Source organism: Lynx canadensis, chromosome B2 (assembly GCF_007474595.2).
Source record: "Lynx canadensis isolate LIC74 chromosome B2, mLynCan4.pri.v2, whole genome shotgun sequence".
Lineage (NCBI taxonomy): Eukaryota > Metazoa > Chordata > Mammalia > Carnivora > Felidae > Lynx > Lynx canadensis.
In genome coordinates this window covers 131,090,299-131,102,685 of record NC_044307.1, presented here as the reverse complement: position 1 = coordinate 131,102,685, position 12,387 = coordinate 131,090,299, and the positions used below count along the sequence as shown (strand labels likewise).

The following is a 12,387-nucleotide window of genomic DNA, read 5'->3' as shown; positions in this document are numbered from 1 at the left end:
ATCAATATGGGTATTGACCCCCAGGATGATAGCTGAGAAAGAGATGAAGAATAAAAGGGAAGTCAGATGCTCAAATCAATGAGGAAAGTAGAGGAGTGTCTTACAGTTCCGGAGGAAGCAGGAATAAGATGGAAGAGGGTAGAATAATAGATGTATTCACTTCTGAGGAGAAGCTGTTGAGATGGAGTGGCAATGCCTAAAATATAACAAGGGGGTGTCAACTTCTTTCTTATCCCTGGGTGTCAGGGCTCCTGTTCAGCCCGTGTGTCTGCACGTGCCATACTGGAAGTTTCCGGCTGGCATTCTGGTTGTTTGGTGTCTCCAGCAGTTATTAAAGATTCAGAATATTCCCACCAGCTGCCAGGTGAGGAAAATGGGAAAATTACCCTCTATCAAAGAGAGTTTTAAGTGAAGTGGGCAATTGAGGGGAAAGCCAACCTTGAAGTATATGGAAAAGTGGTAGAAGAGTTTATAGAAATATTAAAAATACAGCAGAATTTGTTCACAAGAGAAGCCAGTGTAAGGGTAGGCTGTGATTGAAAGGAACAGGAGGGAAGAATAAAGGAGCAGAAATTCACAGTGTGACCCACAGGTATCACCTTCAATAAGGACTTGAAAGAGGCAGGTGGCTGGGATATAGGTCACCTCTCCATATTTGTTAAGGAGAACACTTTCCCACCCAGCCCCACGGGAAGGCACTTTCTCATTGAGCACACTCGTGACCTCTTCTCTGACTCTTGACTCTCTCAGTCCCTGTACAGGTGCAGTGAGGAACCTGATTCACCAATCTGGGGAACAACTGGATGCTGAGCTCTGCCCACCCTTGCCTCTTGAGAACAGGACTGCAGACTGAGCTCCTCCCCACTCTTCCGCGTAGGGTTTCTCCCTTGGGCAGCCACCTTGTCTGGTGACCGCTGGTAACGCTGTCTCATTCTGGGGTTCAGCTAACAGGCTACCTCCACTGAGCCCTCTCTCTAAGGCCACCCCGTCCAACCTGGCCTCTGTATCAGCAATTAACAACACTGTTGTTCTTTCTTGGACATATTTTTGTTTCTTATTTGTTCAGAATCCAGCCAGGACAGACGTATACCATTTGTTGGGGACCTTCTCAGAAACTCCCAATATTAATGACTGAGAAAAAAAATAAAGTAGGGAGAATTTCTATGTTTTTTGAACTAATTAGTACCACACAGAATGGTAATCCATAAAAAAATAATAATAATAGTTAACCATTACTGAGTGCTTACTGTGTTCCACTGTTTTAGGCACCTTACTTAGGCTAATTAAATGATATATTCATGATGAGCCTATAAGGAAAGTACTCTTATTATCCCGATCTGACACACGAGGAAACACATATTGGCTAAGTAACCTGCCCACAGTGGCACAGCTGCTAAGTGGCAAAGCCAGTGACTGAATCGAGACAGGGTAGCTCCATGGTCTAACATGACTAAACGCTATCCTGCTCCATTTCTCTCCGGCGTGTGCTTCCTGTATGAAGGTCTACTACTGAGTATAATAAACTTCTATCTTTTTTAAGAAACTGTTTTATCTTTCTTTTAATTAAGATATAATTAACATATAACACTATATTCCTTTCAGGTGCACGACACAATGATTCAATAAAGGTACATATTGCCAAATGATTACCACAGTACGTCCAGTTGACATTCATCACCACATATAGTTACAGATTTATATATACTTATATGAAGAAATATACATCTTTTGTAAATACCCAAGTAATAATGAATGTGAATATAATTTCTTTTGCCTATTTTTCAAAGTTAAAAATGAAGAATGTATCATTTACTTCTTTAGTGAAGCATATCTGGTCCATATGAAAGCAGAGACTAGTGAATATAGGTGTAGATATAGTCCTTCAGTTATTATATACTTACAAAGCTGTTATGTGTAATAACATAGTTATAGCAGTGTAGTCTCTCTCCCCCTTGCCTTCACAGCAGAGCTGATTGAGAAAATGAGACTGTGCAGACTAGTTCTGTTTCCACTTCTCCACTTCCCATCCTGACCCTTTGTCCTCTTGACATCGACTTTCACCTCAATGGAAACTCTGTCCTAGCAAAGAGTCACCAAAGCTCCTCTCATTCCACCTGCCTCTGCAGCCCTGATCTCCCTCCACTCCCTCAGCTGTCAGCACCACTAACCATGCCCTTCCCTTCAAAACCCCTCCTCCCTTGGCTCCTGACAACACTCCTGATTCTCCTCTCCTCAAGGCCACCCACTTCTCAGGATCCTTTGCTGGCTTTCCTTTCCTTCACCTATCTCTTATATTTAATGGTTTTCTGGGATTCCTTGCTGTGCCATCTCCTAACTTTTCACCCTCTTGCCTGCTCACAATGCTTATATGCCTCCCCTGTCTGGATGCTCCCCATCTCACCATTTCTTTATTTTGCTTATAGCTCTGTTTTGAAGAGACGGCCATCCAATGGTGATTTGTTTCTGGATGTCTCACCAGTCCTTCAACAACATGAACCGAGTACCTATTCAGTCTCCCTTCCCTGTCCTGGATACCGAACAGGTCTGTTAGCGGCTCTCCTTGTCTTCAGAACTACACTAATCTAATAAAGCATCCTCCACAGACATGTGGGAGGGATCTTTCCAAACCTCACATCTAATCATGTCACCTAAAAGTTTTCAAATTCCACTACCAGAGGAATGAGCACGGTGCACACAGCTGTTTCACGTGTGTGTCTCACTTCTCTCTCCATCTGTTTTCTTCTGGCCACAGTCTTTCCCCTCCACACCAACAGCAAATTCTAGTCTTAGCCAGACTGAACGTCTTAACTGCTCCATGGAAACAGTGTTATGTCAAGCCTCCCACTTATATGTCCTTCTCCAGGACTGACCCCTTCCATCCAGGGAATAACTATACACCTTTCAAGGCTCAGTTTAATAACTGCCTCTTTTATGAAGCCTCTGAAGTAAAAGTTAACCATTCCCTTCACTGAACCCACCTTAACCTGGACACACCTGGAAGTCCCTTAGGACTCATATCTTATTTGTGATTTGCAACGCCTTAAACACAGAAGCTTATTCTTATTAAATACTTGAAAAGAAAAGACCTGAATCCCCAGAGGTGGATAATGTGGCTAAAAGTTATTTTAATTCATTATTATATTAATAACACACTTTACTGGAATATATGATCTATCTTGATGCAGAAGTCCACTGGCAAAAGCTTACTCTCCCATCTTCTAAAAATAACATTATTTATTAACTTTATTTAATATTCCAACAGTAGTTTAAGAGCTCTTTCTTTCCCAGTTAGAAAAAAATGTGATTTGATAGGCTTAGGAATAGCATCTATCAAAGGCCAAAGAATTTTTTTTGTCTGTAGCTTTCCATTTGGAATGATCTGTTTATGATGTAGGCCTTCATTAAATTCCTGTGTTTTTTTAAATTTTTAAGTAAGTAAGTAAGTTATTTACTTACTTATTTATTTATTTAGAAGGGAGGAGGGGCAGAAAGAGAGGGGAAGAGAGAGAGAATCCCAAGTAGGCTCAGTACTGTTTGCACACAGCCCAACACAGGGTTTAAACTCACAGACCACGAGATCATGACCTAAGCCAAAACCAAGAGTCAGATGCTTAGCCAACTGAACCACCCAGGTGTCCCTTAAATGTTCCTTCCTAAGGAACCCATCCTCCAAATTCTCAAAATTCCAGCACCACGTGGACAGTCTTCACCAGGACCAGCCCTGTGGCTTTTCACTTGTTAGACTAGATGTTGGTTTTGCTAGAACCTCAGTGAATGTTTTTCATGAGAGTTAACATTTTAAATCATTTTTAAAAATTTTTATTTACAGGGAACATAAAGTTGCAACCCAATGGAATCTGGACAGTAGAAAACTCAATCTTAAATAAACTTAAATATATTCTGTCACTATACAATATTCCCAAATTTTCCTCTTATTGAAAAAAAGTAGTTGGCAGATGCTGACATAATCTCCAAGAGGACCTTTACACACAGGCTGCCATGGTCATGCTAAACTACTCCCTTCTGTAAGAATAAAAAGAAGTGTGAATCTCCCTCTATGAGACCCAGAAGAGTAACAACCTTTCAGGATATCTCTTTAGAAAAAAAAATTTTTTTAAAGCTTATTCACAACAAATCATCACTAAAGATTTCTACTCTCTGTGAACTTGTTCTATGAAATCAGAAACCAGATGAAGCAGAGCCACTGAGCCCCTTTACATAAGTAAAAATCAACTAGATGCTACATTAGACGGGCTTTACCTAGGTTAAGGAACTATCAGAATATCCCATTCAGTCTTCAGAGCAATCATGTGGATTAAATATTTATATTTTGATTTTGTAAATGAGAAAACTAAAGATCAGAGAAATGGAGCAACTTGTCTAAGATCAGTAAGTAAATTGCAAAATCAGAGAGTCAAACTTAAGATCATTTTGTTTAAGGATGTACATTTTTCAAAACATCATACAGTTTCTGAACCTTAAAAGAAACTGACCCAAATGCAAAATCTAGGTCTTTCTACCAAAATTCCTCTTTGGATCTTTGCTCAGTAGCATGTTCTCAGTCCGTTTCCTCTAACCTCATATCCAGTTGGGTACTGTTCACCATCCATTAAATGTAATTCCAGACTCCCAACAGCATTAATAATTGCCACACTACATATTTTCTCAGGGTCCTTTCCTCGTCGGCATCCTAGTCTTCAAATTCATCCTTATTTTACTCTCTACAAAGGCAGACACGAATCATCAGTTTTCTACCTCAGTGTCCATGAGCTATATTTAATTTCTATAAATACATTTTCTAATTGGACATACAACTAGCATAATGAAGCAAAACATTCACGGCCAAGAGTCATAAAGATCTGGATTCAAATCCTAGCTTGGATCAACTGATGAATGGATAAAGAAGTTGTGGTTTATATATACAATGGAATACTACTTGGCAATGAGAAAGAATGAAATACGGCCTTTTGTAGCAACGTGGTTGGAACTGGAGAGTGTTATGCTAAGTGAAATAAGTCATACAGAGAAAGACAGATACCATATGTTTTCACTCTTATGTGGATCCTGAGAAACTTAACAGAAGACTATGGGTGGGGGGAAGGGGAAAATAAAAAGTTAGAGAGGGAGGGAGGCAAACCATAAGAGACTCTTAAAAACTGAGAAAAAACTGAGGGTTGATGGAGGGTGGGAGGAAGGGGAAAGCGGGCAATGGGCATTGAGGAGGGCACCTGTTGGGATGAGCACTGGATGCTGTATGGAAACCAATTTGACAATAAATTTCATGTTAAAAAAAAATCCTGGCTTGGAACTTGTTAGCTCAAAAACTTCTCAAGTTCCATATATTCATTAAGCCTCTGTTTCTTCATGTAAGAAAGAATTTTACTATTCACCTACTGGGATATTTTGAGTACTAAACAATGTTTGTGAAGATGCTAACATAGTACTTGGTCAAGGTAAACACTCAATAACAAGCAAGTATTGGTAACATTATTCCTATTAGTATAATTAAATTTAAAATATGATGTGCAAATTTGTGAATAGTGAAGAACAGTTGGCAGAGGGCCCTGGATATAAATGTAGCTAAAACTGTAACTTAAAAAAAAAAACAAAACTTTTTGCATTTATATCTTTTTTCTATTTTTTTCCAAGATTTTATTTTTAAGTAATCTCTATACCCAACATGGGGCTCAAACTTACAACCCCGAGATCAAGAGTCTTGTGTTCTATCAACTGAGCCAGCCAGGTGCCCCTGCATTTAGATCTTAAACTACTTCTGAGAAAATAGCATGGTGGTAGGGCTTCCTGTTCATTCTCTGATAGACTAAAATCATAAAAATCTCCCTCCCCCATCATTTTTTATTTTGATATTGACTATTCTGACCTGATGCTGGCAGATTTTGCTTTCAAGTCATTCCATCTTTGGTTCATATCATCTAGTCGATGTTGAAGCATTGTAGCCTCTTCAGAATTTCCCAAAGCTTTTACCATCTTCTGCCTGTTTCCATCAATGCTTTTAAATATGTCATTATGTGCATCAATTTCTGCCTGGATGTCCTAAAGAGAAAAGAGCAAAGAGATAATGCAAATGTTAGGTATTAGCGTCAACAGTCCCTTAGGGTTGCTATACAGAACTTTATTTTTTTATATTCAGCAGATGAGTTATTTTTAAGCAAAAGTTAAATTCACTTTAAATGAAAATAACAAATTCAAGTGTTTCTACAATTCTTACACTGAAAACAATAGCCTTTAAATCTTCAATATATTGATCTCCCCAGTTCTTAAAAACACAATGTATTATAATCTAAATTTCATGCGCCAGTTTGTTAGATGTTGGTATTTCAGATTCATAAGAAATTTTTGAAATTTTATATAATTATTATCACCAAATCACTGAACACTACCTAATACCCAGATTCTCTTTCCCCTTTATACACAGGCAAAAATGCCCTCAAAATATGATGTTTTACATAGATGTTACATAATTTTACCTATTTTTCTCTCATTTAGACAAACTTAATAGTTTGTCCTTCCAACTTAATAGTTTATTTCTAAAATTTTAAAAGAATATTTTCATAAAAACGTTCATTCCCATTAAGAAATAAAAATGGCAAAATAATATTTCTGTTAAACAGAAAATTATTTTTCTAAGTTTCAGTATAAAGTAAATAACAATGATTATAAATTAGTAATAAAAACTGGTTCAGACTTTGAAAAAGCATTTTCACAATCTGTATAAAAAGCCTTAAAATTGTTGAAATTACCTATCCTAGGAAGATTTATGTATAAACACATTTACTACGCTAATTATTTTTAAAGTAAAACAGTGGAAGCTATCATAATACATTAATGGTATATAATATTAAGTTTAAAAATAAAGGATACAAAACTATATATTATGATGTTAATTTAATTTTAAAAGTACGTGTTTAAATTAGCATATGTTTTTGTACATCATTGCACACACATACATCAAAAAACTGTAAGAAACATCAAAATAGTATAATCTCTGTACAAGAAACTTAAATGTGATTTTGGTTTTTTCTTTACACTTCTGAGTTTCCATTTTTTTTTTTTTTTACAAAAACAGGGTTTCTTTTGGTAATTAGATAAATATAATAAATTTAAAATTTAAAATACACAGTGTAAGATCACCTGGGTGGTACAGTCAGTTAAGTGTCCAACTCTTGATTTCAGCCCAGGTCATGATCTCACAGTTTGTGGGATCAAGCCCCACAACAGGCTCTGTACTGATAGCACAGAACCTGCTTGAGATTCTCTCTCCCCACGCTCCCTGCCCCTCCCCCACTCACACGTGCATGCATTCTCTCAAAATAAATAAATAAACATTAAAAAAATAAATACACAGGTCTTTATCAATTTTTAATACTCTCCACTATAAAGCTGTCAACACAATTATCTGTATTCATTTGGAATCATCTTTTCTTCCTGAATAAAATGAAAGCAAGCTAGTTGTACCTAACTCTAGTGTGACAGCCACTCCCATCCAACGAATGAGTGTGGACTTAAAAACAGAAAAACAAGAACCTGAGGGGGCCATGAAGGTGTACAGTGAGTCTCCATGGCATTAGCTGGTAATGATTATTAAGGCAACTTACTACAGAAATTAAAAAATTATTTCAGGTCATGAATCTGAATTAGTAAAATGAGAATAAATTCTTAAATTCCATAGTTTTATTACCTTTCTCATCTTCAGTTTTGCTTTATAAGCCTCACTCTTAAGTTTTCCAATTCCAAATGAATATGATGAAAAATTAAATAGAAATTCGTTGAATACTCAGAATGCTTTCACTAATTTAGAACTCACTCCTGATTAGCAATCCATCAAGAACCAACACTTAGAGGTCGGGATCTAAAAGATTGTTTTTTAAACATCTACAGATCTAGACTAACCAGAAGGACACGTGGAAAGGCCTTTTTGCACCTCTGTACTCTAATAAGCATGGTAGGAAGTTATCATTTCTACATGAAGGGCAGAAATGATGTATTATAATTTCTGAGATTTGTGGTGTCTAACATGACATTAATAGGGTCAGATATGAGGAGGGGGAGAGATGAACACAGAGTTTGATGGACAGCTTCTGCAAAACGTATGGTCCAAATTTGCAAGCCTATTGGTCTCTGGGGTTATCTTACCCTAGTGACAAAGCCAAATCAGGTTCACCTGCAAAGCGTGATCTGGGTATGCCCAGAATTGAGGCTCACTACCAAACAAAAACTCGGACATTGTTGGCTCTTGGGCATTTCACAAGCACCTCTATTCCACAGAGTGCAGAGCAGACACCAACAGGGGACCAGGGGACGGAGCCAGATACGGATTCAAGGTGCTCAGGTTGGACAACATCATGCACGTAAAATGGCAATCTCATTATAATTTCAGTCTGGAATGCTTCAAAGAGAAATTCTCGGTGAAACAAGTAAAAGGTAAGGCAAGTTCTATTGAAAGGTTCTTTGGTGTCAACTTCTGAACCTAGTCCTTATCCTTTAGGATGTAACTGTTTTACTTTTGTGTCCTGAAATGCATTTCAAGACATCGAAAGAGATATATTAAAAGATCATGCTCTATATATGCATGATAGCCATCTTTCTCAAGAAGCCAAACGACACAGTGAGCAAGGCATCTCTTTGCTCTCTATGGCCAAAGTGAATCTGGACTCAAATTTGCTGGATCAGTTCCTAAAAACTACTGTCAGTGGACTAGACCTACACACAAATCACAAGGAAAACCACAAGGAAACTTCAAACCACTACTTCCTAAAGTAGCCTGATATATTTGCTTCCTTTCATAGCCAAGAGAAGTAGGAAGACAGAAGTGCATTAAGATCCACATACAGTTTTATTAATTCTTTGAACTTTACATTTTTTTAACATTTATTTATTTTTGGGAGACAGAGAGAGGCAGAGCATGAGCAGGGGAGTGGGAGAGAGAGAGAGACACACACACAGAATCTGAAGCAGGCTCCAGGCTCTGAGCTGTTTGTTAGCACAGAGCTCGATGCGGGGCTCGAACTTACAAACTGCAAGACCATGCCATGAGCCAAAGTAGGACGCTCAACCGACTGAGCCACCCAGGCGCCCCAAGTTTTTTTTTAAGTTTCACAAAAGTATTCAACAAAATCAGCAAATCTGCATACCAAGAACACAAAGCACCTTTGGCTCCTCGTATCCAACCAGGTGATGCCTTTTCCAACCCAGCCACAAAGACAAATGGAGTAAAACAGAACTCCTTCACTGGCCAACGACTGCAGGTATTTTCATCAAGTCCTGGTTAAGAGCACTACCAGTCATCATATATTCATGTTGGAATGCAACTTTCAGTATGTGAAAAACCCTTCCACACCTGAGCTTCCACAAAAATTAGGAAGAAAATCAACAACCAGAAAGCAAAGAAAATGAGCACACATTATTTTGTTTTACTGACATTTGGTGGTATATTTATCTGGCCAAATATATTAAAAGCTCCTAAAACCATAAAAATCACCTTACTATTTCTTCTGTATTCTTCGCAGTCTGTTACACAGCATTAGCCTAACTTAAAATAGACACAGCTAGGTAGACAGACAAATGTATAAATGCATGAATGAAAGCATTAAGTTCACCTTAATTGACTGGCAGATTAGCTACTATAATACCAAGGAAACTCATATAATCAACAGTTGGAAGGGAGTGCAGTAATCATTTTGTTTAATCTCTTCATTTAAAATATTTAACACGGGAACTAAAATTATTTAGAGGCTTGTACTGCAAAGCACTGCCTATTCTTTCATTGGAAATTTAGAATTACCTGCGGTTAATGCATCATGTTCCTTCATAGATGATTGTGCAATGATGCACTGGCTTTAAAATCAAGATGCCAGCATGGGAGGCTGTTAGATCATGACCCTAATGTAGCACCAAATGCTAAAATAAATTGAAATTCCATGAAGGAGGTTTTACTCTCACTGCACAGCTGGGGGACTTGCCCTACTAATGCGTACCTCTGTCACCTACAAGCCATTCTGAACATTAAGCAGCACAAAATAGTTATTGATAATTAGTTATGGGAAGGTAATCCATGTAGAAGCACAAAGCAATGTTCTTCCAGGCATTTAACATAAGCTGGTCATGTGCACAGAGAGGCCAAAAGCAAAGTTTTCAAGCAGCTGAACTCACATTTAAAAACAAGACAGAACAGATCTTTAAGGATTCCCTCGAAACATACTTTCTAACAACGTAAGCATAATGTACAAAGTTAGGGGTTAGACTAAGATGACAACATAGGAAAACATCATCAAAAGCATAAGATGCACACACACTGTCAGCACAGCCTTCCAGAAGACGACAACAAAGTTCAGAGAGATTCACCAATTAGTTTCTTGTACGCAACACCCACTACCCAGGTCAAAATTAACCTCCTAAGTAAAGGAAAGTATTTATTTAGTTGCTAATTTAATAACTGGTATTTTCATACCAATTTTGCCCTTACCTGGACATTTCTCTAATATCTAACCCACAGAGATATTATATGACAACACTTATCACTGTATGTCACATACATTTTACTTCTTTATAATGTACTATAATCCAGTAGTGGCTATAACCATGTCAGCAAAACAGTTTCTTTAGATTTTAATAAACAGAACTGCTTGAACCCTCTGATAGGAAACAGAGATTAAGAATATAGTGCCCCCAGAAAGTCTTCAACAACTGAATTGGTGTTAGAATAGATTCATCCTCTTCAGACCTTGTTGATATAATTTTGGTTTATTTTCATATGGCATATTTACCTAACCCTACATGGCCACAGCAATGTTTTCTCTGAAGGAGTCCTGACCCCTTTCCTGAAGGTGAAGGAGTGAGGTCAGCAACGATCTCCCTACCATATCCCAAGTCTCAGGCTAAATCAACAAGGTTAAGCATTAGGGGAAAAGAAATCCACTGTTCCTTTCAAAAACAAGACTGGAATTCAGAGACAGTTTGGGATTGATTAACAGGAACTCAGTGGGATTGTTGTTGCCACAGCTTTAGGATTTGAAATGAGGAATCATGATTTTTTTTTAACAAGTCAGATATCACCAAGAAATAATATAACAACCAAAAAATATCATCAAATTTACATACATGATATGTAAATATGCTTTGAGGCTTTTGTGAAGCTTCTGGGATAGTAATTGAAATTAATTATTCAACTAATTATTATGATTAATTTCATTAAATTATTCAATGAATTATTTATAGACTACATTTGCTTTCAACAACAAATCTCATAGATTTTAATCACTCTATTAATAATCATGGAATCACATTTGACAGACAATAGAAAGTAGTATTGCCTGGTCTATAGCAGCATTTATAAAGAAATCAATGCCAGTAATGTTCTTATCCCATTATCTATGATTATAAATATGTTAGAACGGAGTAGGAAAAAAGCTGAATAACTTAGTGGAACAAGCCCACAATTAACTGCCCTTCCAAGAGAATTTGAGCAAGTCATTTGCAATGATAAAGAATCAATAAACAATATACATTGTAAATTCAAACAGAGGAAACACTGCTATGAATCAAAATACCTTTCATAGCCCAAAGGTGTTCCAAATCCTTGAATCTATACCAGGTTGTTACTGAAACATATTAAAGTCCTGGTGAATTAAAATACAATGGCCTTCCTCCTGGAGTACACAGTTTGGGTTGACAATACGAACATAAGGTTCTTAGGAGCAGTTGTGAAATGTTTCATGTGGCCAAATTACTGCCCCACCTTAATTCCCCAAGTCAGATGGTATAATCAAAATTGAACAGGTTTGAAAACCTAAAGATTATTGCATGTTAAATGTTTAAAACTATAATCCTGGAGCACCCAAGTCCTCACCTCCTGATCTGTCCTATGGCCCAGAAACCTCTCAATTTCTTCCCCCCATACACATTTCCCTACATTAACTTCAAACCCATCTTTTAAGTCCCAGTTTAAATATAATTTCTCCAGAAAAGACTTCTCTGCCCCTGGAGTAGACTAGGCCTACCTGTTACTCTCATAGCTATCTCCATTTGCTGCATCACACACTGTAGTGAACACTTTCTGTGTTTAAGGTTTGATTTTCCTCCCACTAGGCCATAAGCTCAAGGAGGGCATGTCTAACCTATTCTCCACTCCATCCATGAACTCAGCCCAGTGCCTGGTACGTACCACACACTTAATAACTATTTACTAACTGTTGAACACATGACTAGACCTTGAAAGTGGAAGTTTGCTGTGTCTTCAAGAACACATTTGTTTTACAACTAAACATTGTGGTGGCGCCTGGGTGGCTCAGTCGGTAAGTGCCCGACTGCAGCTCAGGTCATGATCTCAGAGTTCATGGGTTCGAGACTCGTGTTGGGCTCTGCGCTGAC

General features: G+C 37.7%; 1 protein-coding gene across 4 annotated transcripts in view; it reads right to left on the bottom strand.

Moving 5' to 3' along the window:
- The window catches only part of LOC115514483 (utrophin), a 352,812-nt gene that overhangs the window by 147,643 nt on the left and 192,782 nt on the right, over positions 1 to 12,387 (bottom strand). For all 4 annotated transcript variants that reach the window (XM_030316511.1, XM_030316514.1, XM_030316513.1 and 1 more), the window contains exon 30: positions 5,882 to 6,054. In XM_030316511.1, the coding sequence (XP_030172371.1) occupies positions 5,882 to 6,054 (173 nt within the window). The remainder of the gene's footprint in view (positions 1 to 5,881; positions 6,055 to 12,387) is intronic.